At 47.0% G+C, this 24,783-nt stretch overlaps 1 protein-coding gene across 7 annotated transcripts in view; it reads right to left on the reverse strand.

Moving 5' to 3' along the window:
- The window catches only part of NGEF (neuronal guanine nucleotide exchange factor), a 128,240-nt gene that overhangs the window by 42,194 nt on the left and 61,263 nt on the right, over nt 1–24,783 (reverse strand). For 6 of the 7 annotated variants that reach the window (XM_070786897.1, XM_070786895.1, XM_070786898.1 and 3 more), the window contains one exon: nt 5,087–5,229. In XM_070786897.1, coding sequence (XP_070642998.1) covers nt 5,087–5,229 — 143 coding nt within the window. Of the gene's footprint in view, nt 1–5,086; nt 5,230–5,930; nt 6,175–24,783 lie in introns of those variants that run through there. The other variant, XM_070786899.1, reaches the window with a different exon arrangement.

The following is a 24,783-nucleotide window of genomic DNA, read 5'->3' on the forward strand; positions in this document are numbered from 1 at the left end:
TTAAAACTCAAGTCTATTCATCGGTGAAATGGGAGTCGTTGTAAATTCTCATTTTGAAGGAAAAAAAAAAAAACAATATTTCACCAACCTTATGATTCAAAAGGGAAACATTCCTTTTTTTTTTTCTTTCATACTTTTTAGATTTACTTCCCTGATCTGAAATAAGTGCCTTCTGAGTCTCCAAGGAGATTTAGGGGTACAGAGGAGTCAGTAAAAATGCAGCACCTCCACGGGGAAAAATTCCTTTTCGGATGTCCTGGCCACAGGGCGAGGGATGGTCTCCCCACAGAGGAGCAGCAGAAAGTTTCAGGGGCAAGAAGGCTCCCGGCCCAGGGAGAGGGGAGGCGGGGCTGCCCTGCTGGCAATGAGGCTGGGAAGAGAAGAGGGTTACCCAAGGGTTTTATCTATCCTGTGGGCAAAAGGCAAGCCCCAGGGAGGGGAAGCCCCTTAGGCAAGCAGCTCTGGTCTACATCGTAGGAGGCCCTCGGACGGGAAGAAAGAAGCCATGCCCATTCTCCAGGGGAGCCGTGATGCAGGCCCGCACACCGTGGTGGGGGAAGGATGGGGCCGTGTGCCTGATCCAGGGATAGTTACAAGGTGTAAGACGGGGCCTGGTGATTGGCTGGTGCTGGGCAACGAGTGATATTCAGGTGACTAGTTGGCAGGGGAGGTCTGGTGGCCCTGTTCAGGAGATGGGGAACATGGGAGGAGGGTCTGACTGGGGATAGGGTGGTGGAGAGATGCAAGTCCACCTGATGGCTAAGCAGGTGGAGAGAACCGGTGGGCAGCTGGACTCGTCTGGAGCCTGGGAGAGCAGCTGGCGCCCTTGATATTCCTATCTATAAAAACAAAGATGGGGACCTCCCTGGTGGTCCAGTGGCTATGACTCTGCGCTCTCAATCAGGGGGCCCGGGTTCAATTCCTGGTCAGGGAACTAGATCCCACGTGCTGCAACAAATATCAAAGATCCTGTGTGCCACAGCTAAGACATGGCACAAACTGCCCCCACCCCCCCAAAAAAGATGATTTTCCTGGGAAAGTTCTAACAGGGATAAGTTAGAATAACACTTAGAATATTAGAATATTAATTATTCTAATTAAGTAGAATATTCTAATAATTATTCTTAATACTTTTTTAAGCTGGATAAGTGTACTACTTGTAAAGCACTTTCTCATGCAATGCAATATAAATATTACCTATTATTCCTTCTTTAATTGCTAAGTACATCTAACCTGAAGAAAAAAGGAAAGGAAAAACAGACCCTCTTCTAAATCCTGAAAAATGGCTGGATAAATTATATTCATAGTTTATAAATAATAGGAACCCAATAAATTATGTGTGGGTTAAATTACTTGGCTTCTTATGCTCCATAATGCTAAATTATACATCCTTTATGATTAGTATAGCTTTACTTAAAAAAAATTATGTGATTTTACATTAGAATCTAGCAGATTACAACAAGGAGTTAATTTGACAAAGGAATGAAAAAGAAAATCTAAATCTATGCTAAATGCAACGCAGATTGAACTGTAATGGTAGAGGTTTAAAGTCACTACACAAACGGTTCAGTGATGAGCATAAGACATAACTATTGTTGGCAACAGTGTATCAATTAATCTTCTGTGATTTAAATACTATTTTTATGGAGGTTTAAAAGAAAAGACTTTGATGCTGGGAGAGATTGGGGGCAGAAGGAGAAGGGGATGACAGAGGATGAGATGGCTGGATGGCATCACCGACTCGATGGACGTGAGTTTGAGTGAACTCCGGGAGTTGGTGATGGACAGGGAGGCTTGGCGTGCTGCGATTCATGGGGTCGCAAAGAGCAACTGAGCGACTGAACTGAACTGAACTGAAAGAAACCAGGGGAACTTCCCTGGTGGTCCAGTGGTTAAGAATTTGCCTGCCAATACAGAGGACATGGGTTTGATCCCTGGACAAGCTGCTTTTATTTATTTATTGGTTTTTATATGTGGCTGCTTGAGAATGTGAGGCATGGAGCTATGGCAGCCATCTGGTGACATGAAGCCCAAATGCTAAGAATGGAGGAGAGAAAGCAGCTAGGTGATTGTTTGACTTGAACCAACTCTAGAACTTTCTTCCTCATTCCTAGACCCATTAAAACAGAATACTTTCATTCTTTCATGTCATTTTCTTTTAAGCTGGATATTCTAGTACACTCAGCCAAAGACTCCCAATACAAGTAATTTTTAGCATTTTCTTAAAACTTTATACTTCTTTCTGAAGCCTTCAGCACTTGAATTTAAATACCAGTTTTCCTGGAGTTACTGTGATTACAAAGGATTATCTGACACACTGTGTAACCATTTTTTTTTGGTAATGTGTTTATTTTTATTGGCCTTAAAATTCAGATTACAATAGAAACAAAGTAGATGTAACTGAAGAACTAGATTAGCTGATCAAAGTTTTGTATCTGAGATATACTGCTGATGCATCATGTTTTTCAATTTTGTACATTCATTAAGCAAAGTTAACTTTACCTGTAAAAGCCTGCACCTGGAATTATATCCAAGCAGAATTAGAAGGCTCAGTTCTCATCTCTCCTAATTAAAATGATCTGTATCGGGCTGGCCATGCTGCCTGCAGAAGGAGGATAAGCAAGGCTCCTGGAGTCCTTCAAAATCTTTCTTTTTGAAGAGAATCTTTTCTTTTTTTTTTCTTTGAATTCTTCAGATAGAAACTTCCAAAGGGCAGGGAATTTTAATTTTTAGTGAGGACCTCCTAGGCCCCAAGCATTTGCTAGATGCCAGAGGAAGGCAATGGTACCCCACTCCAGTTCTCTTGCCTAGAAAATCCCATGGACGGAGGAGTCTGGTGGGCTGCAGTCCATGGGGTCAGTAAGAGTCGGACATGACTGAGCGACTTCACTTTCACTTTTCACTTTCATGCACTGGAGAAGGAAATGGCAACCCACTCCAATGTTCTTGCCTGGAGAATCCCAGGGACGGGGGAGCCCGGGGGGCTGCTGTCTCTGGGGTCGCACAGAGTCGGACATGACTGAAGCGACTTAGCAGCAGCAGCAGAGACAACCACAGGACACACACACACGTGTGCACATGCAAACACACACACGCACAATCACAGGGCCTCGGGGTCTATGATCTTCAGGGCCACCAGCAATGACAACTGTATACCACGCCACACACAGTCCTGGCATCATTCTGTCCTGGCCTGAGTGGGAGCCACCTCAGTCCAACACAGTGGTGCATAATTGCCCAGCGTCTTCCCACTTTCCTCCCCTCTTAACTCTGCATCTTTAGGAACATGTTGTCCTCTCCTGATACCTGGCAAAGAATCCCCTTCATTCACTGAGCTAAGTGGGAGCAGCTGGCCTCTTGTAGGAATCTGCTTGGCATAGGCCTCGAGTCGAGGACGAAGGATGTGAGAAGGAGGCAGCCTTGGCCCTGCGTGTTCAGCACATCTGTTGAGCACCTACCCAGGATCCAGCCCAGAAGCCGGAAACACATATTCACCATGACACCAGCCCATGGTGGGAGAAACGCCTGAGGATGTCAGTCTCCACTGTTCACCACAGCAGGAAACCCAGGGCCAGGAGGAGCGCAGTACCCCAGTTCAGGGCTTACAACTCCCAGCCTTGAGCTGATGCCACTGGCTCTCCAGGAAGGAGGTCTCCGCACGCCCACGCTGCAGAAGGGAGCCTCTCTCTCCGTGATTCGAGGCACGGATCTCCCCACCCCCACCCCGATTTCCTTCCTAGTTCTGACGTTGATCCTAGCCAGAGATATCCCTTTCTAGAGGGTGGGAGTCAAGGCTCCCAGCGTATGCTGAGGCCGCAGTGGCCCTCCTGGCTATAAAGGGCAACGTGACCAAGGTGGGACAAAAGGATTTTCGTGGGTGCCTGTCCTCAGAACAGCGCCTCTCCATTTGCCCCAGCAAACAAAGGGAAAAGCCACCACCACCCAGCCCCACATGCAGGGGGCTGGGAACAAAATCCCTGGAGTCTGGCGAGGCTTAACTGTAGTGCTCCACCCTCAGCTTTGCAGGGGCTCGTCTCCTCCCAGGGTTCAGTCCAGAAAAACCCCAGCCAGGGGAGGAGGGAACTTGCCTGAAAAGTCTCCTAAACGCTGGTGTCCCAGGGCAAAGGAAGCCCCCTTCTACCAGAGACATTTTGTGTCTGCCGGAGTGTTTGGCATGAGGGACAATGATGATCAATTTAGGGAAGGACATTTTCAAGTCAAAATTTTAATTCCAATGAATAAACTCTCCTCTGACAACACCAAAGAGCAGAAAAGATCTCAAGGCCATCCCGTTCCCCTCGTTACCCACTCACGGCCCCCTCTGGTGAGGACAATGAGAACTAGTTCGACGTCATCGACAGTTCTTGACTTTTAAATGAAAGTGGTTGGGTTCTTGGGACGTCACGCCTTCTCACTCCACCATCTGCTTTCACAGAGTCTCAGCTGCAGCTGTGTGGCAGCTGGACAGGCAGGCTGTGCCCCAGACTTCCAGCCACACTCTGGACAGGCAGGTGGAACCAGGCTTCTCTCCCTAACCCGTGGAGTGAGGGTGGGGGCCTCTGAGGCTTCTCGCTACTGTACCTCTCCTCCCGGGAGCAAAGTTGGTCACTGCTTCTCCTTCCAGAATGGCTCCAGTCAGCCTGACTGTCTGCACAGACCCGTGCCCGCACCCCCGCCCCCTGCAGACTCCTCTCTCTTTCCAGGTCTACCCCAGGCCCCTGGGATGGCCAGGGTGGCTCACCGAGCCCTCCCTCCTGCACGGCCCAGAAGCACTTCACCCCTGGACGTGCTGGCAGAAGAGATAAGAGGAGAGCCCTCCTCGCCCAGGAAAGAGCTGGGCAAGTACACCTGTCCAAGGGAGCAGGAAAGAAACACATTTGCTCAAGCCCAATTATACAGCTTACTAGTAACATGCGGCAGTTTTGCCTATGGAACCATTAGAGCCAAATACGTTAATAACCTTCCTCGTCAGGTGCGTTTTGCCCAGGTGAAACGCAACTGCATTCCAGGAGCAGGGGAACCCGGAGCCCACCAGGAGCTCCCCGTTTCCCCCCAGTGACGCCGCGCCACCGCCAGAGACACCCACCTATTTGTTCAATGAGGTTTCTCCAGGAGTCGGCGGGAATAGGGTGGATCATCTGCAAGGCCTCGGTGAGCGTGGTGGGGCTGTCTGCGAGGGCCGGGAACTCCTCGGGCGTAGCCCCATTTCCTGGGGTAGAGGACGACTCGCTGTAGGAGGGGCAGGGCGTGTTATTTTTAAGCAGCGACCCACCTCGGCCAGCCCGCGAGAGGCGTCCGCACGGGCGGCCCTGGCCAGCTGGACTCTGCCCGGGTTGTCCAGGCCGAGCGGCCGCAGCCGCCGCCGCCCCTCCCGGCCGAGCGCGCTCCACAGGCCCTTTTTGTCACCACACCAGGGCGCGACCGGGTGATTCATTCCCACCCCAGCCCGCCCAGACCTTCGTGTTTTCGGAGCTCGCGGGCAGGCGTCGGAAACTTGGCGCGCCCTGCCCGCTCCGCGGCGCCGCGCGGCCGCTCCGACGGGTCCCGCGGCCAGGAGCCCTGCGCGCACTGCGCACCCCGCGCCGCGCGCGGTCACACGGCCCACTGTGCCCTCCGGGTAGCGACCGCCCCAGGGCCACGCGGCGCGGAGTCTGGGAGCCCAACGAGGCGCGTGCGCCCAGGGCGCCCGGGAGAGGGCGCGGGAGGCGGCCAGGACGGGGACCAGGGTGTCCGGCTGGGGTGCACCCCCGACCCCAGGCGGCGTGCCGGCACGACTAGGGACCGCGGGGGGCAGTGAGGGGCGGCGGGGTCCGCGGGGAGGGGTGCGGGGGACAGGCCGTTCGGGTAGGCGTCCCTGGCCGGAGACGCGAGTTGGGGCCACAGACGCGCAGCGGCGGCGCTCGGGGGTCGGCACGGCCGCTCGTCCTCACCTGCCGGGCAGGTGTCCCGCCGCTGAGTCGCGCGCGTCGCTCTCCGAGGTGGAGCTGTCGTGGTCCACGGCGCAGGCGGCGTTGAAGGCTGCGGCCAGCAGCTCCATGAGGGCCGGCAGCCAGGCCGGCTCTGGGGCCGGGTCGGGAGCCGCGCTGGGGGCCCCGAGCCGGGCCGGGGGCGACGAACGGGCTCCGGAGCGGGGTCACCGCGCGCTCGGCTCGAGCCGGAGCTGCCGCCGCCGCCGCCGTGCGCTCCAGCAGGCGGGCGGGCGGGCGCGCGCCTGGAGGCTCCCGGGGTTGCCACGGCAACGGGGGAGGCGGGAGGGGCGCGCGCGGCGGGGGCGAGGCCGGGCGGCAGCCGGGCGGGGGAGCCCGGACCTGTCGCGACCCGGGCCCACAGGGAGCCGACTGCGGCCCGGGACCTTCCCGCCGGATCCGCGCCTCCCTCCTCGGCCGCGGGCCTTGCCCCACCAGAGGGGACTTGGAGGGCAGGATGGGTGGGGGCCGGAGCGCTGCGGTCTTGGTCTTCTCGGCCCTTTCTCGACATCTAGCCAGACCTCGCCAGATAGCGGGGCGAGCTTGGAAGGTAGGGGCGAGGTGACCCTCTGCCCGGTTGGCCCTCGAACCCCCGCCTTGCCCACGCCGCACATCCTCTGTGGTCCTTCACAGGGACTGGCCAGGAGACCCCTGTCTCTGCTGCCCTGGGTCCAGCCCCGAGAGGGACCCTCGAGGGCGTCTGCTGCTGACCAGACTATAGAGAGGGGGCCAGCGCGGAGACTTCTCACGGAGGAGTCTGGCTGCCCCCAGGTACCCCAAGGCCTTGGCGGCCCGGGATGGGTACAGGGGAGCGAGAGGAGGAGAAGCAAAGTGTCTTCAATCCTCCACTCAGTTCCCCTGCCCACTCACACTGACTTTTGGAAGGGCTTCCTGGGTGGCTCAGTGGTAAAGAAAACTGCCCACCAAGCAAGAGATGTGGGTTCGATCCCTGGCTATGGAAGATCCCCTGGAGGAGGAAATGGCAACCCATTCCAGTATTCTTGCCTGGAAAATCCCATGGACAGAGGAGCCTGGCGGGCTACAGTCCATGGGGTCGCAAAGAGTCAGCCACGACTTAGCAACTAAACAACAACAGCCTCTGTGTTAGCTAGTTTAACTGGCTTAGGGATACAGAGAGCAAACATGGGGAACCAGTGGAGGGGAGTGCGAGCGGTCGGGTGTGAAGCAGAAATCTAGAGGGAACACTCCAAAACCTGACTCCAAGTCCAGCAAGACAAGTGGCTGCAGTCCCCGGAGCCCTTTTCTGCGCGCAGCCCGTGCCTCTCGTCGCTCCCCTGGGCAGTGTGGATGCCCGACAGCCGTCTCTGTGAGCCAAGACCAACCCAACTCTCCGGAGGGTACGTGGGGGTAGGGCGGTGCAGTGCAGACCAAAGTGGGAAATCTCCGCACCTTCCCCTGCACGGTCCTCCCACGGGGCATTTGTTTAAATTAACAAAGTCCCCATTGCAAATACTCCTGGTGGGAGGTGTTCACCGACTAGTTAGCCGTTTGGTATTAATTTGAGAAGGCAATGGCACCCCACTCCAGTCCTCTTGCCTGGAAAATCCCATGGACGGAGGAGCCTGGAAGGCAGCAGTCCATGGGGTTGCTGAGGGTCGGACACGACTGAGCGACTTCACTTTCACTTTCATGCATTGGAGAAGGAAATGGCAACCCGCTCCAGTGTTCTTGCCTGGAGAACCCCGGGGACGGGGGAGCCTGGTGGGCTGCCGTCTATGGGGTCGCACAGAGTTGGACACGACTAAAGTGACTTAGCAGCAGTAGCAGCAGCAGCAAGCCAGCTGCCTAGAGCTCACAGCAAAGGTGAGAAAGCATTTTAGGGAGGGGCCTTCTTGCCTCAGTTCAGTTCAGTTCAGTTCAGTTCCGTCACTCAGTCATGTCCCACTCTTTGTGACCCCAAGGACTGCAGCATGCTAGGCTTCCCTGTCTCTCACCAACTCCCAGAATCTATTCAAGCTCATGTCCATTGAGTCACTGATGCCATCCAACCAGCTCATCCTCTGTCGTCCCCTTCTCCTTCCTTCAATCTTTCCCAGCATCAAGGTCTTTTCAAATGAGTCAGTTCTTCTTGCCTGGAGGGAACTAACTCCCCTACACAGACTACAGCGGGTGCCCCTGGCGATCGGGCACATTCCACTCAACAATAGGTGTTCAGGCTGACACAAACCAGTTCCTATAGCTGCCCTGTAGCCCCATTCCCCTGGGAAGGGCCAGAAAGGACAGGTCTGGTCTCTTCTTGCCCTTAAGGCCCCAGGATATTTGCATGACAACCATCTGGTCATTTCTCTTTCCAGCCCAAGCCCCTCCCTTCCTTGACTCATTCTGAGTACCTCCAGACAGCCCTCTCTCGAGCTCTGCACTTTCATCCATCAACTGGCCATCTCCACCAGAAGTCTGCTAAATACTCCACCAATGCACACATTCCCCCTGCCAGATGCCTCCCCAGCCAACCAGGAGACCAGGCAGAACCCAGAGCCAGCCTTGAGTGCTCTTGTATGTCATGTCACCCCCCTGGTCAGTGCCTCACTGAGTCCCCTGAATCCCTAAAGGCTTTCAAAGCAGTCCCCTCTTTGGTACTTGGACACCCCCCCCCCCCCGACCTGCTCTGTTCAGGCTTCCCTTGTGGCTCAGCTGGTAAAGAATCTACCTGCAGTGCGGGAGACCTGGGTTCCATTTCTGGGTTGGGAAGATCCCCTGGAGAAGGGAAAGGCTACCCACTCCAGTATTCTGGCCTGGAGAATTCCATGGACTGTATAGTCCACGGGGTCGAAAAGAGGCAGACACAAATGAGTCACTTTCACTTTCACTCTTTCTGTCCAGCCTTCTCTCTGTCCCCCTTTTAACCTATGGGTCTGCTTTTGTCTCTTCTCTGCTTAACAAGCCTCTGTTGGGGTCCCAGTCCCTGTGGGTGAAGGCCACCTCCTGGCTCTGTAACAGGCTCTTTGCCAGGTATGCCACTCCTGGCCATCTTCCTCTGCTAGGACTCTGCCCACTCCACCCCCTAAGTCCTCACCCTTCCTGGTTGAGGCTCCCTAGGGCATCACCCCTGGGCTTTTAGCTCCGTGTACCCAGCGGCACCGCCTGGCACTCTATTCGAGGTGAATGGGGCCGTCCCTACACTGAGACATGCAGTGGTCTCCCTGGTGTCCTGGTGTCTTTCCTTGGGGTCCCAGGAGGTGCAGTGGGTGGGCAGTCACTGGGACCTGCTGCTTTGCGAAGTTTCAACGCCCCTGAAACTTGGTATAAAACTAAACGGAAGCTGGGAACACAGTGCTGCACCGAGGAGGAAAGATGCTTTATTTTAAAATCAGAAAACATTCAAGTGAAATTATGTATATTAAGATGAGTATAATAAAACCTTCCAATTGAAAAATAAGCTAAAAATATCCTTCTAATTATAAAATCAGTTTAGAAAGTCACTGAGTTCTGAAGGCATATCACCTGAAGCTACATTCCATTCCCCATGTTCTATTTTCTATCACACGTGGTGCTTACTGGGCAGGCTAGTATTAAAACCTCTATTTAACTGACATTTTGTTCTGAATCATTCACAGAATAAAGTGCCGGTAAGTATTTCACGTATTTATGCTCCATTAATCCACAGTTGTTACCCTGTAAACGTTTGTGAAGGAATTAATGATATGTTTCTTAAAAAATTTTTTTAATTTTTACGTATTTTATCTAAAGATTATTTCTTACTTTGGGTTATAAAAGAAGTGGATTCTTTTTATGTAGCAACCTTAGCCTTCAGGAGTTCTCATTTAAATGTTTACAAACATAACATTTTATGTTTATGAAATGTTAACTTTATTCTGAGGGAGAATTGTTGGAAGCAGAAGAAAGCTTAGAAATGATCTGGTCCAGTTCTTATTTAGAAAAAGAAGAAGCAGAACCAGAGGGTTGAAATGACAAGCCCAAGATCCCAAAGCTGGCTAATGGTTGATTTTGGAAGTCTGTGCTAGTGAGTCAAGACTGAATTGTGTGGGATAAGGAACTGCAAATTTCTGTTTTCTTATTCTAAGTATTTTTAGGGGGACTTCCTTGGTGGTCCAGTGGTTGAGAATCCGCCCTCAGTGCAGGGGACTCCAGTTTGATCCCTTGTTGGGGAACTTGTTGCGATCCCAAATGCCTCCGGGCAACTAAACCTGCGTGACACAACTAGAGAGCCTGTGCGTGCCAAGGAAAGACCCCACGCAGTCAAGTGAAAGAAATGAATCAGTAAATACTGTTCAAAAATGTAGGGTCATATGATATACCACCAGATTACTAAATGTTAAAATGCATCTGTATGCTTAAATCTAATAGCAAAGTGACTCTGTAGTGAGAAGACAATCCTCAAATATACACTTAAAATCTTCCAGAAACAGGTACTTGCTAACTCTTAATTAACTATATATTTTAAATCTATAAACACAATTTATTTTTGTCACTCTTAAGACTTTTTCAGTTGCCTTGAAAATCAACACATTTAAACCAGAGAGGCAGTGCCAGCCGTCAATCCACAGAAGCTAAGTGGACCTCCCAAATTAGGACAATTAGGAAAAGGACAAGACATAGTTTCTCTCACTGCAGCTCCAAGAGAAGCCATTCAGTTCAGTCCAGTTGCTCAGTCGTGTCTGACTCTTTGCAACCCCTTGGACTGCAGCATGCCAGGCTTCCCTGTCCATCACTAACTCCCGGAGCTTGCTCAAACTCATGTCCAATGAGTCGGTGAGATAAGAAGGTTTACCCCCAAGAAGACTCTTCTGAAAGTAGATTCTTCTGTTGCAGAGTTGGAACTGTTTCACTGGTGACGTGGAGGTGGAGATTTTCCCTTGCTTTTTACCGTGGGGCTCATTTGTAAATGTGGGATCGTCACATGTTATAGAAATGTTTCAAACACAATCACTTTATCCCTGTTTATTAATCTTACCTAAAGAGAGGTATGGCCTTTTCCTTGGGCTCCTGGGAGGAGACCTAGCTAAGCCCCTGGAATTGGCTTGAGTGTCTTTGCTTACCCCGGGGCTGGGACCACATCAGATAAGGTGGAGGCTTCGGGCCCTGTGACAACAGCTCAGCCTCCAGAGGGGCTGAAGATGGTGGCCAGCCACCTGGGTACCAGTCAGTTCTAGCTGACGGAGCCCCAGTAAAAACCCTGGGCGCCCAGGCTCAGAGGAGCTTCCTGGCGGGTGGTATTGTCACATACTGCTCCCTGAGGATGTTGGCTCTGTCTGCAGTTTCATAGGGACAAGACAACTGAAAGTTCCGAGTGGAACTTTTCCGGATGCTATCCTGTGCATCTCTACCCTTGTCTGATTTAAAACTGTAGCTTTTCACTGTAATAAACCATAACCATAAGTAATAGCTCTGAGTCCTTCTCATGAATTTTGAAACTGACGGAGGTCCTGCGGGCTGTCCCCAAAGTTGCAAACCTTGAATCCAGCCCTGAGTACAGTGACTACGTTCCTCTTACAGCCTTCAGTTTTCTTCATCTCTTTTTCTCTCCCGCAGTCTGCCCCATACACAGCTGGCGGGTTGGTTTTCCTCAAACACATGTGTTTCCACCCATCTGCTGTCTTCAGTGAGCCCCTACCCCAGTACCTTGCCGGTACTTCCTTGTTAACAGAGTTAAGGTACAGCCTGGAGTGGGGCTGCTGCTGAATGAGAGGAGATATTCACGATACCTATGACAAAGTTCTCCAAAATCAGCAAGGAAAAAGCAAGCAGAAATACTCAAATATTGGCAAGAGAAATGAATAGTCAGTTCTGCGAAGAAGACATCCCAAAGGCCGAAAGGGTGGGAAACAGTCTTTTTACCCTCATTACTAGTCAAAAAAGCATATAAAAGTCACAATGAGAAATCATGGCATCCATTCTGACCCAGGGAGCTGGGTCACCCCTGAGAGCAACCATGGCTCTGTCTTTGCTCTGCTTGCTCTGCCCCGTTATTACCCACTTTCGTGGTTCCTCTTCCCAGTGACCTGAGGTGTGGGGATGGGGCAGCTCTGAAGATATCATTTATCTCTGCATCTCCAGCATCCTGCCCATCCAGGAGGCTTCGGGAAACAGTCAGTGAATCAAAAAATATGGGGAAGTTGATAGGTGTTCTGTTGCCATCTTTATTCTGTAGTTATTGAGTATAGCTAATATTAGCATGCCCTTGGTATTACATCTTGCCCTTCTTTGGTTAATGAAGATATTTCTTTAACTGACCTCTTTGGGAACTAGCAGGCTTTTGGGGTTTGATGCCTCAAGTGTTGAGGCTGTAACTGACCTGCTGGGGCGAATCAAAAAACCTATGAAAACTGGATTCACTGTTTTGGTGAAGTGAGGAGCATTTTGTTTTTGTTCTTTTTTGACATGGTTGCTAGGGTGGACGATTGTTATAGTTTTGCTTAAATAGGGAAAAACCTAGAGGGGTAAAGAGATGCATGCAAATATTTGTCTGGTTTAGGGAGATATGTGAGATGTGAGTGTTGGACAGGTTTTAGTGATCACGGGAAGCAGCCATTGTGGTCTTAGGGCTTAGCTGCCGAAGATTTGACATTGCTCTATTGAATACATCTTTGGAATCAAAAATAGGCAGCCAAGCTTTGCTCCACTTCCAGGCACGAGAGGGGTCTGGTGAAATGTCAGAATTTCCAAAGCACTTTGATGGTTCACGTGTCCCTAGTACCGTCCTTCAAAGGCTGAGACAAATAGTGGCCATATAGTCAATTATGAGATGCAGACAATTGTATGGCCTTGATGGAAATGTATTTCTCAAAACAGGCTCCCCAAAATAACTCATGGGTAAAACACTATAATGCTCTGTCTTTATCTGAAACTGTGGAACGTGAGAGAGGGCCTGGAATATGGGTCTGTTTGGAACATTACTAACCAAGGAGCCAGAAACACATGGGGTCTGAGGATTTTGATTGTGAGTGATGTCATATACTTTGACCAATAGGAGCATTTTGAAATAAGAGGGACCTAAGGGAAAATGTGGTTATTTCCAAAATATGTTGAGGATGAAATTTGGAGAAAATGAGATTGTGAGTTGCCTCTGTACACATCAGTTACATGTTAGACTGTGGCCATTAGGGTTTATACACTCTTAGTTGGAACTCAAACTGTGAAAGCATTAATACCCTACTTCCTTCCATTTAAACATTTAATCATTTTAAATCACTTTACAAATAATATAGTTAGATCTAATTTAGTTCTATATTAATTAGACCATTTTGTAAACTATAGTATGCTATACACATAGAAAATGATACTATTATTATTATTTGGAAGTCTGCACTTATTGTAATGGAGAATGCATTGCCTTAACTATTAACCAAATGTAGTAAAATTATTTAAGGTATGACACCAGAAAGAAAAAGATGTCCATTCATAAATAAAATAGGCTTGAAGGAAAAGCATGTATTAATAGTTGACAAAATTAATAACTAGATGTTATTCATACATTGTTCCTTGAAAATTGCAAATAATTGGATTTTAGAGAAATGCTTTCCTTAGCAAGAAGTAGAGCAAAAACTTCTTATTTCCTACTGAAACAAACCACCTTGGCCTTAACATCCACTAGAAAAAATGTTCTATGTTGAGTCACCAGGACTAAACGTTCAAGGATTTAGAGTCCCATAAAAAGACCAAGAGTTCTTTGGTAGAGACTGGGTCACTTTACAAGAGCTATTACAGGCTTGGATGAGGTGTCCTACCAGACAGGGTGACTGCTTCCAGGCCCTGACTGCCCATCACCATGTTGACAAAAATGCCTTTCATCCCAGGAATTCAAAGCTTTTGACTCCTGTTGGAAGTATCTATTTGAAGGCTCTGAAACATTCAGAAAACTAAGATCATGGCATCTGGTCCCATCACTTCATGGGAAATAGATGGGGAAACAGTGGAAACAGTGTCAGACTTTATTTTTCTGGGCTCTAAAATCACTGCAGATGGTGATTGCAGCCATGAAATTAAAAGACGCTTACTCCTTGGAAGGAAAGTTATGACCAACCTAGATAGCATATTCAAAAGCAGAGACATTATTTTGCCAACAAAGGTCCATCTAGTCAAGGCTATGGTTTTTCCAGTAGTCATGCATGGATGTGAGAGTTGGACTGTGAAGAAAGCTGAGCGCCGAAGAATTGATGCTTTTGAACTGTGGTGTTGGAGAAGACTCTTGAGAGTCCCTTGGACTGCAAGGAGATCCAACCAGTCCATTCTAAAGATCAGTCCTGGGTGTTCTTTGGAAGGACTGATGCTAAAGCTGAAACTCCAGTACTTTGGCCACCTCACGCGAAGAGTTGACTCATTGGAAAAGACTCTGATGCTGGGAGGGATTGGGGGCAGGAGAAGAAGGGGATGACAGAGGATGAGATGGCTGGATGGCATCACCGACTCGATGGACATGAGTTTGAGTCAACTCCGGGAGTTGGTGATGGACAGGGAGGCCTGGTGTGCTGCGATTCATGGGGTCTCAAAGAGTCGGACACGACTGAGCGACTGAACTGAACTGAACTGAAATAAGGGAACTGGTGAGCACAGTGTGCAATAAAAAAAAGGAATGTTATAATAAAGACAAAGCACGATATTTCAAAATCATATCAGATACACAGAAGTCAAAGAATTAAAAAACCGATCAGCCAGTGTTAGCCAAACCTTGTGAATTCTTGTTTGCTTCTGGAGGTGGGTGTGTGAGTTGATGCAGCCTTTCTAGAGGGCATTCATTTCATAAATCTGCAAATGTTCATACTCTTTGGCAAAGAGATTGTACTTCTAGGAATGTATCATAATGAATTGTAGGAATCCATGTGAAAAGTTAGCAATAAGAATGTTTATTATGGTGTTATTTATCATAATGGAATAGTTGGAGTAGCCTAACTGTCCAATAATAGGAGATTGACCATTTAAACTTTGACATCTCTGTATACACTGTGATATTTAAAATGGATAATCAACAAGGACCGACTGTACAGCACAGGGAACCCCGGCCATTGTTGGGTGGCTGCCTGGATGGGAGGGGAGCCTGGGGGAGAATGGATACATACATATGTATGGCTGAGGCCCTTCACTGTTCACCTGACAGTATCTCAACATTGTTAATTGGCTATATTCCCATATAAAATAAAAAATTAAAAATAAATTATGACATGTCTCTAAAATAAAATATCATTAAAATGATATTTTTTTTTGCTGGAGCAGAGAACATACTTTTATTTATTCATTAAAAAAATATTCATTTATCTGGCTGCACGGTGTCTTAGCTGTGGCAGGCGAGATCTTCACTGTAGCACACACTGCGGTGCGCTTTAGCTGTTCCTTGGCAGGTGGGATCTTAGTTCCCCAGCCAGGGATCAAACCTGTGTCCCCTGCGTGCAAGGTGGATTCTTAACCACTGGACCACCAGAGAAGTCCCTAAAATGGTTTTTGAAAAATTTGGAAAGATGCCCATGATATACCGACTAGAAAAGTAGATTCCCAAACTGGATGGTAGTACAATCTTATTTTGTTTATAGAGTTAGACTTCATAGACTTTTAAACACACATATATGTTTGAAAAGGACTGGAAGAATATTTCATAGTACCAGTAGTTGATTGGTCAGATTCTGAGGGAATTTTCATCTTTTAACTCATATGTGTTTAAAAAAAATTTTTTTTGCAATAAATGTGTCACTTATGTAATAAGGGGAAAAAATGACTTGAAAACATCAATCCCTTAGTGTGCATACACTTAGAACATGAGTTTAAAGTGTTCATATGACCATAGGGAGTCCTGATGAAGTTGAAAAGGGGAGCTGAGTACAGTTCATTAGGGTACATTCTCTAGATTTACTTGGGGGAAAAACAACTCAATTCATTACATAAACCTATCTTTTAAAAAGCTCTTCAGTTTCCAAAGACTCACGAATTCAAGTTTTACAGTAGATTACTTCCTGGCATCTCTAAAATTAAAGCACTTACCTGATATTCTGATCTGCTGGGTTGTATAAATAGTCTTTTTCCCCCAGAAATCCCCCGTTACCTTCCACAAACCCACGTGTACACTCCAAACCAGAATGCTGCTTTATTTTTTTCACTGAAGTCCTGGTCTCATTAAAGCAGTCATCAAAGGAATGACTGCCTCCAGTAAAAGGCAGTTCTCCTAACATCAGGGCACCCCACTCCAGTACTCTTGCCTGGAAAATCCCATGGACAGAGGAGCCTGGTAGGCTGCAGTCCATGGGGTCACTAAGAGTCGGACACGACTGAGCGACTTCACTTTCAATTTTCACTTTCTACTTTCATGCATTGGAGAAGGAAATGGCAACCCACTCCAGTGCTCTTGCCTGGAGAATCCCAGGGACAGGGGAGCCTGGTGGGTTCCCATCTATGGGATCACACAGAGTCGGACATGACTGAAGGGACTTAGCAGTAGCAGCAGCAGCTCCTAACATCACAAGCCTTTCCCTGCCCTCCTGCATGGCTGTATCCCAAGTGCGCTGGCTTAAACCCCACCTCCTCCATGAAGCCCACCCTGCATCCCATCCCATGGCTAAGGATCTCCTGTAGCACTTCACCAGGGCTGCTCTTGAGGTGTGATCATTTTCTTGGAGAATGAGTTCTCTGTCCTCTTGGACTGTGCACGGAGACAGGACTCAGCCTGACTAATGCTTCCCTCCCCCCCAACTATGTCGGCAGAGACCTTGTGCATCCTGGACATTCAAGACATCATCGCCGAATGGAGGTGAAGTGGAGGAGGCTTGAAAGCACAGGCGTTCTTTTGGTCTCTTCCCAGTGTTTCTCAGTAAATTACAGTCAGAGAAATGTTCACAAACCCTTTCCTCAAACCTCCTCTCCTTGCTACTCCCTAAGCAAGTGAGTGTACTGGTAGCTGAAATACCATCATTTCCTGGGGGAAACAGCAGCTTGCCAGCAGAGAAGTGAAATTTCATTCTTGTTTCTTTACCTATTTGTTGTTCACCCCTCCCCTGAGCTGACCAGTTGATGCTTCTTTTCCTAATTTTAAACCCGTGTCTCATTTTTTCCACACAGTGAAGATTGCATGCTATATTATTGCATTTCTAATGTGTTGCTCAGCCCTTGGAGTAGCTTTTATTTGTCACAGAGTCAGCGGGATCTCAAGGCTTGTTTCTTTGTTAGGCTCAGGGTAAGATGGTCCTTATTTGTCTCTCTTTTCTTCCTAACAATGAGGGTCTTTTGTAGGGAGTCTCAGAGGAGGGTCTTAAGCTCAGCATTCTTGCATTTGAAATTAGCATTTGTTCTTTAAAAAGAAGGAGACTCTAACCTGTCATCAGTTGAGTGTTTTCTGTAAGAAGTGATGGATTTTTACCAGGAGAGAGGAAAGCCTCGTTGACACTGTGAGTCAGAGAAATGACACAACAGAACTGGAAAATTCCTTCCTGTTGAGAGCACGTGAGCATACACAGTGTCCCTTCCTAACCCAAGGTCTCCGCTTCCTTCACAGGCTGTTAATCTCCATTGACTGTGTGTGTCTTAAAGATGGAGTGCACTAAAATTTCTGTTATGACCAACCTGAAAATCTTCAGGGGAAACAGGCGCTTGTGCATTGCTGATGGGAGAGCAAAACTGTCCCAGCTCATATGGAAGGGAACTTGCCCGTAACTAACGGAACCACACAAGTTCAATGGATCAAGTGTGTGCGTCTGTGCTCAGTTGCTTCAGTTGTGTCTGACTCTTTGAGACCCCATGAACTGTAGCCCACCAGGTTCCTCTGTCCATGGGATTTTCCCGGCAAGAATACTGGAGTGGATTGCCATGCGCAAATCCAGGGGATCTTCCTGATCCACGAATCAAAACCACATCTCCTGTGTCTCTTGCATTGAAGGCAGATTTTTTTTTTAACTGTTGAGCCACCAGGGAAGGAGAAGGCAATGGCACCCCACTCCAGTCCTCTTGCCTGGAAAATCCCATGGATGGAGGAGCCAGGTGGGCTGCAGTCCATGGAGTCGCTAAGAGTTGGACACGACTGAGCGACTTCACTTTCACTTTTCACTTGCATGCATTGGAAAAGGAAATGGCAACCCACTCCAGTGTTCTTGCCTGGAGAATCCCAGGGAAGGGGGAGCCTGGTGGGCTGCTGTCTATGGGGTTGCTAAGAGTCGGACATGACTGAAGTGACTTGGCGGCAGCAGCAGCAGCACCAGGGAAGCCCTAGACTGTTTGTGTCCCCCTACAGACCCATCCAAAGAAGATGGAGAAGCTGTATACAGTCAGCAAAAACAAGACCTGGAGCCGACTGTGGCTCAGATCATCAGCTTCTCATAGTAAAATTCAGGCTTAAAGAAAGTGGGGAAAACAACTAGGCCAGCCAGGCATGACTTGAATCAAATCCCCCGTGAATATGCAGTGGAGGTAATGAATAGATTCAGGGAATTAGATCTAGTTAACAGTGTGCCTGAAGAACTATGCATGGAGGTCTGCAATATTGTACAGGAGGCAGCGAACAAAACCATTCCAAAGAAAAGGAAAAGCAAGAAGGCAAAGTGGCTATCTAAGGAGGCCTTACAAATAGCTGAAGAAAGAAGAGAAGCAAAAAGTAGGGAGAAAGGACACAGTACATCCAGCTAAACACAGATTTCCAAAGAACAGCATGGAGAGACAAGAAGGCCTTCTTCAATGAACAGTGCATGAAACTAGAAAAAAATAGAAGAAGGGGAAAATCTAGAGATCTCTTCAGGAAAATCGGAAATATCAAGGGAGCATTTGGCCCAAAGATGGGCACGATAAAGGACATAAATGGTAGAGAAACTAGTAGACACTAAAGAGATCAAGAAGAGATGGAAAAAATACATGAAAGAACTGTACAGAAAAGATCCAAATGAACTGGGTTACTACGATGACGTGGTCAACCACCCAGAGCCAGACATTCTGGAGAGCAAAGTCAAGTGGGGACTAGGAAGCACTGCTGTTAATAAAACTAGTGGGGAAGGAATTCAGTAGAACTATTCGAAACCCTAAAGAATGATGCCATCAAGGTGTTGCATTCAATATGTCAGCAAATCTGGAAGACCCAGCAGTGGCCACAGGACTGGAAAAGGTTAATCCTCGTCCCAATTCCCAAGAAGGGTAGTACTAAAGACTGTGCTAACTGTCGGACAATTGCATTCGTCTCCCATGCTAGTAAGGTCATGCTTAAAATCTTGCAAGCTAGGCTTCAGCATTATGTGAACCAAGAAAGTCCAGATGTCCAAGCTGGGTTTAGAAAAGGAAGAGGAGCCAGAGATCAAATTGCCAACGTTCATTGAATCACAGAGGAAGCTAGGAAATTCCAGAAAAATATCAACCTCTGTTTCATTGACTATGCCAAAGCCTTTGACTGTGTGGGTAATAATAAACTGTGGAAAGTTATTAAAGAGGTGGGAATACCAGATCGTCTTACCTGTCTCCTGAGAAACCTGTATGCAGGTTAAGAAGCAACAGTTAGATCCCTGTATGGAACAACTGATTGGTTCAAGATTGAGAAAGGAGGGGCTGTCTGCTGTCACTCTGATTGTTTAACCTATGCCCTGAGCACATCATAAGAAATGCCAGGCTGAATGAGTTTGAAGCTGGAATCAAGACAGGCGGGATAAACATCAACAGCATCAGATATACAGATGATACCATGCTAATGGCAGAAAGTGAAAAGGAACTAAAGAGCCTCTTGATGAGGGTGAAGGAGGAGAGTGAAAGAACCGGCTTAAAACTAAATATGAAAAAAACTAAGATCATGGCATCCAGCCCCATTACTTCACGGCAAATAAGAGGGAAAAAGGTGGAAGTCATAACAGATTTCCTCTTCTTGGGCTGTAAAATCACTGTGGATGATGACTGCAGCCATGAGATCAGAAGACGTTTGCTTCTTGGCAGGAAATCTGTGACAACCTAGACATTGAAACGCAGAGACATGACTCTGCTGACAAAGGTCCATATAGTCAAGGTTATGGTCTTCCCAGTGGTCATTTACAGTTGTAAGAGCTGGGTCATAAAGAAGGCAGAGCACTGAAGAATTGATGCCTTTGAACTGTGGTGCTGGAGAAGACTCTTGAGAGCCTTCTTGGACATGCTGTTGATGTATCTCCTTGGAGAGCAAGGAGATCAAACCAGTCAATCTTAAGGGAAATCAACCCTAAATACTCATTGAAAGGACTGATGCTAAAGCTGAAACTCCAATATTTTGGTCATCTGACGCAAACAGCTGACTCATGGAAAAGTTCCTGATGCTGGGAAAGATTGAGGGCAGAAGGAGAAGAGGGCATCAGAGGATGAGATGGCTGGATGGCATCACCGATGCAATGCACATGAACTCAGGCAAACTTCAGGAGATGGTGAGGGACAGGGAGGCTTGGCGTACTGTAGTCCATGGGGCTGCAGAGTTGGACACAACTGGGCGACTGAACAACAACAACAAATTCATATGCTGAAATCCTAACCCCCAAAGTGATGGAGGTGGGGCTTTTGGAGGATGATTAGGTCATGAGGGTGGGGTCCTCATCAATGAGATTAGTGCCCTTATAAAAGAGACCCTAGAGAGATCTTTTGTCTTGGTCTTGGCTTTCCCAGCCTCAAGAACTGTGAGAAATAAATGTTTGCAGCTTACAAACCACCCATTCTATGATGTTTTGTTAGAAGGGCCTGGCCGGATTAAAACAACAGGCATTATCTTTTTGACCCAGCAATTCCATTTCTCAGAATGATGCTAAAGACATGTCCTGAAATATGAAACAAAATATGCACAAGGTCATTCTCCATGGCATTATTTTGATAGTAAAATATTGGAAACAACCTACATACCCATCCAAAGAAGGTTGGTTGACTATACCATGGTATAGTCACAGGATGAAGCCCGGTGTGGCAGAACTGAGAACGAGGAAGGTGTTTCTGAACTGGTATGGAGTGATTTCCAGAGCTAGGTGAAAGAAGCAAGGTGTGGACGACCGCATGCGATTTGTGAACTACAGAAGAGGAGGTCATATAATTATACACCCCACTGCACCCCTGTCCGAAATAGGAAACACAGGAAGGTAAAAATAGAAACTAGTAAAGATGGTTATTTCCAGAATTAGGGTAGAGAGTAGATCTTTCTGAGTGTACTTTTTATATAGTTTTGAATGTATAACCATGTAGATGTTTTACATATTCAAATAATTTTTGAAAAATTAGAAGTATGGGGGAGCATCAAATCCTAGAATTGAAAACAAACTGAAACAAATGAACCTAAGTAATTATCAAATTGATAGCATAATGAGAGAAAGAAATTCAAGCAATTTTTAAAATGTGTTCTGTTTTTGTGCTGTTACTGAGATCTATTCTAGGAATAAAAAAGAGCAAAGACATTTTAAACTTTACTTGGTAGGTGTTCTGGATTGAGTTGTGTCCCCTGAAAAGATATATTGAGATCCTAATGCCCGGTACCTTGAATGTGACTTGATTTGGAAACAGGGTCTTTGCAGATTCATGGCCTTAAGATGATATCATACTGATGAGCCCTAATCCAGTCACTGGTGTCTTGAGAAGAGGGAAATCTGGGCTCAGAGACACAGACACGTAGGCAGGAGAGCACTGCGTGAAAATGCTGGCAGAGACTGAAGCGACGCATCCACTAACTCAGGAGTGCCAAGGATGGGCAGCTCCCCAAGACTCTAGGGGAGAGGCAGGGGACAGGTTCTCCCCAGCAGCCTTCAGAGAGTGTGGCCCTGCCCTCATTGTGGACTTGTGGTCTCCAAGACTGTGATAGAACAAAGTTCTGTTGTTCTTAAGCCACCCTGTGTGGTGCTTTGTTACAACTGCCCAAGGATACTAATCTGGGAGATTAGTTATTGGTTATGGTACAGGTAGAATAACTGAAATTCTTCTTTGTGTGATCATAGAATAGAGCATTGTCCTATAGTAAATACACTGATGTTGAGAACCGAGGGCCTCATATGGAATAGGGAGGGAGGGGAGGAATGCTGGATGTTGGACTGGAATTGAAGGTGTCCATGTGAACTCGCAGGCACACATGTTTCCTAGCTCTGTCGACTGTAGTAGCATGACTTTCCAGTAGCAATGAGCACATAGAGCCCAAAGATCTTGGTTTCTAAATATTATTCTGCATTTTTAAAATCCTTTCGGGAACTTGGACTTCTTGGAGAAATGACTGACTTTAGGACTGGGATATAGAAATTATATTAAGATCTTCCTGTGTCAGATAATGAGGAAGTGCTCAAGGACATGAAGAAATAGATCAACGGGACATAAAAGCCAGCTTAAATGGCTTTTACTGGCCAAATTCGTGACAGTTTGAACATCAACAGGAATAAGACACTAATAGATTCAATGGATATATTGAATTAAGCCACCACAACAAATAACTACCGAGAATTCACAGTAAAACTCAAAAACAAAATAAAACAAAAAAAAACAAAGAAAAGGACTTCTTCATTGAAGAATATCGATTAATATAAGAAGGAGGAATAAAAGAACATTCCCATTTTGCAATTCCCAATGTAATGGTTGATTCAGGAAGGATCATTATGGATGTTAAAAGCCACTGAGTGAAGGAAAGAGGATATGTACATGGTCTCGAACTATCACTTTTACAGATAACTTATTAGTTACAAAAGGAAAAAAATTATAGCTTTACTTTGGAGCAATCTGGCAGCATCTGAATTAACCAAACGCTCAAATTTAGCATCAGGAATAGCAGGCCAGCTGACATTGATGCCTCTGGATGGGGTAGAGTTTGAAGTACACGCCGCCTGGATGCATTCTCACTGAAAATGTTTAACATGAATCTCACCAAGTGTCTAGCTCTGACTGTCAGAGCTGGAGAATATAGGGAGTAAAGGAACAAGTTAAAACGCTGCACAGGGATGTAGTCAGACAAAGACATGATGGAGGCCATTCTGCAGTTGATAAGCCTGGATTTTCACAAAGTCAGTCATGGGAAAAAATGGGGAGACTGTTGAGATTACAGGAATCTAAAGAGAGCATCTGACAAATGCTCTGACAAATTAGACCTTGATTCACAAGTTTGGAAAAGACCCTGGTTCTGGGAAAGGTTGAGGGCAGGAGGAGAAGGGGGCAACAGAGGATGAGAGGGTTGGATGGCATCATCGATTCAATGGATGTGAGTTTGAGAAGACTCCGGGATTGTGAAGGACAGGGAAGCCTGGGGCGCTGCAGTCCATGGGGTTGCAAAGAATGGGACATGACTGCGCCACTGAACAACAACAATACAAACCCCAGCTGTAAAAGGCATTTTAGGGGAGAATTCCCTGGCAGTCCAACGGTTAGGACTCAGTGCTTCTGCTTTGGTGGCCTGGGTTCAATCCTTGGTCAGGGAACTGATATCCCTAAGCCAAGAAAAAAAGAGATATTTTGGGAAAAATTGGAAGAAATTTGAATGTCGACTGGCTATTAGATAGATTATGGAATGATTGTGAATGTTCTTAGCTGTGAGAAGGGCATCGTGATTATGTAGAAGAGTAATCTTATTCCTAGAAGCTTTATGATGGATATTTAGGGGAGAAGTGTTTGATGCCTGCAATTTACTTTCCCATGATTTAGTGGAAACAGAGGCGGGAGAAAGAGCCTGCAAATACACTGGGTGTTAATAGTTTAGAGGGTCTAGGTTAAGCGTATGGGGGAGTTCATTGTACTTTTGTCTCCATTTTTCTGTATGTTAAATTTCTTTCTTTATAAAAAATTGGGGGAAAGGAAAAAAAGTACTTAGAGAAAGAGCACATATGATTTAAAGAACTGTGTTAACAATCAATTTTAAATGCAATCCAATGTGAGGTATAGGATATTGAGTTAGGCATGGTATAAAGGCTGAAGGAATGAAGTGGCCTTTGCTAGGTGAGATAAGGTGGCCCTACTGGAACGTGAGCCCCAGGAAGGCAGAGCTTGTGGTCTTCTGTCCACTGCCGACCCCCTGGTACCTAGAGCAAAACCTGTATTCTAGTAGGTACTCAAGAAACATTCGTCTGACACGATGAGCTGTGAATAGCTCAATGATAAACGCCTTTATCCGATTTCTGATTTGTTTTTTCAGGAGAGACTCTTGGTCAAAGTTTAAGAGCATTTTTATTGCTTTTCACGTATTTCATGAAATTACAAAATGTTATACCAATTTATACTCAACCAGAGTCTCTCTCTGTACCCTTTCCGGTATTCAGTATCTGAATTTTAAGCAATTTGCCAATGTGGTACATGAAAAATGATATCATGCTCTGTTTTGCATTTTTTCTTCTTTACTAATGAAGTTGGTTTCTTGTGTGCGTTTATGATGGCTTTGTATTTTTCTTTTGTGAATAATCTTTTTGAAACCATGGGGAATCATTAGTCAAATCCACGTCTCCCGCCTTTGTGAATCAAGGTCATTTTAAGACTTACGTGTCTTCCAAATGCGGTTTGGCCTAAACAATAAGAGGTTTGCCTGAGTTGTTTTCCAGGAACTTGGAGTCAGTTGCATCTAGTTCCAGCTGGGTTGGTAAAGAGGGGCTAGGACCACTGACTCTCCAACTAGGCACCAACAAGTGTTCATTCGGAGACCGTTCGACATCAGAGTGCCGAAAACTCCACCCTCACACGGTGCTTAGAGCCTCCATTTTTGAACATGCAGAAGCCTGTAGCTTGGTTTCAACTGCACGGGAAAACAATGCCTGAATCTTTCCCCCAGTCTCCTCTCCCCAGCTCCCCAGGCTTCCCCATGCCTTGGCCTGCCCTTTCCTTTGTAAACCCTTTCCCTGCTGCAAACCTTGGCATCTCAGCATTTTGACTTGCTGCATGTGGGGCAAAGCCAACCTGGTTAGTTTTTCGTATCTTTTGCTTATTTTAATTTTTA

Source organism: Bos indicus, chromosome 3 (genome assembly GCF_029378745.1).
Source record: "Bos indicus isolate NIAB-ARS_2022 breed Sahiwal x Tharparkar chromosome 3, NIAB-ARS_B.indTharparkar_mat_pri_1.0, whole genome shotgun sequence".
Classification (NCBI taxonomy): Eukaryota; Metazoa; Chordata; class Mammalia; order Artiodactyla; family Bovidae; genus Bos; species Bos indicus.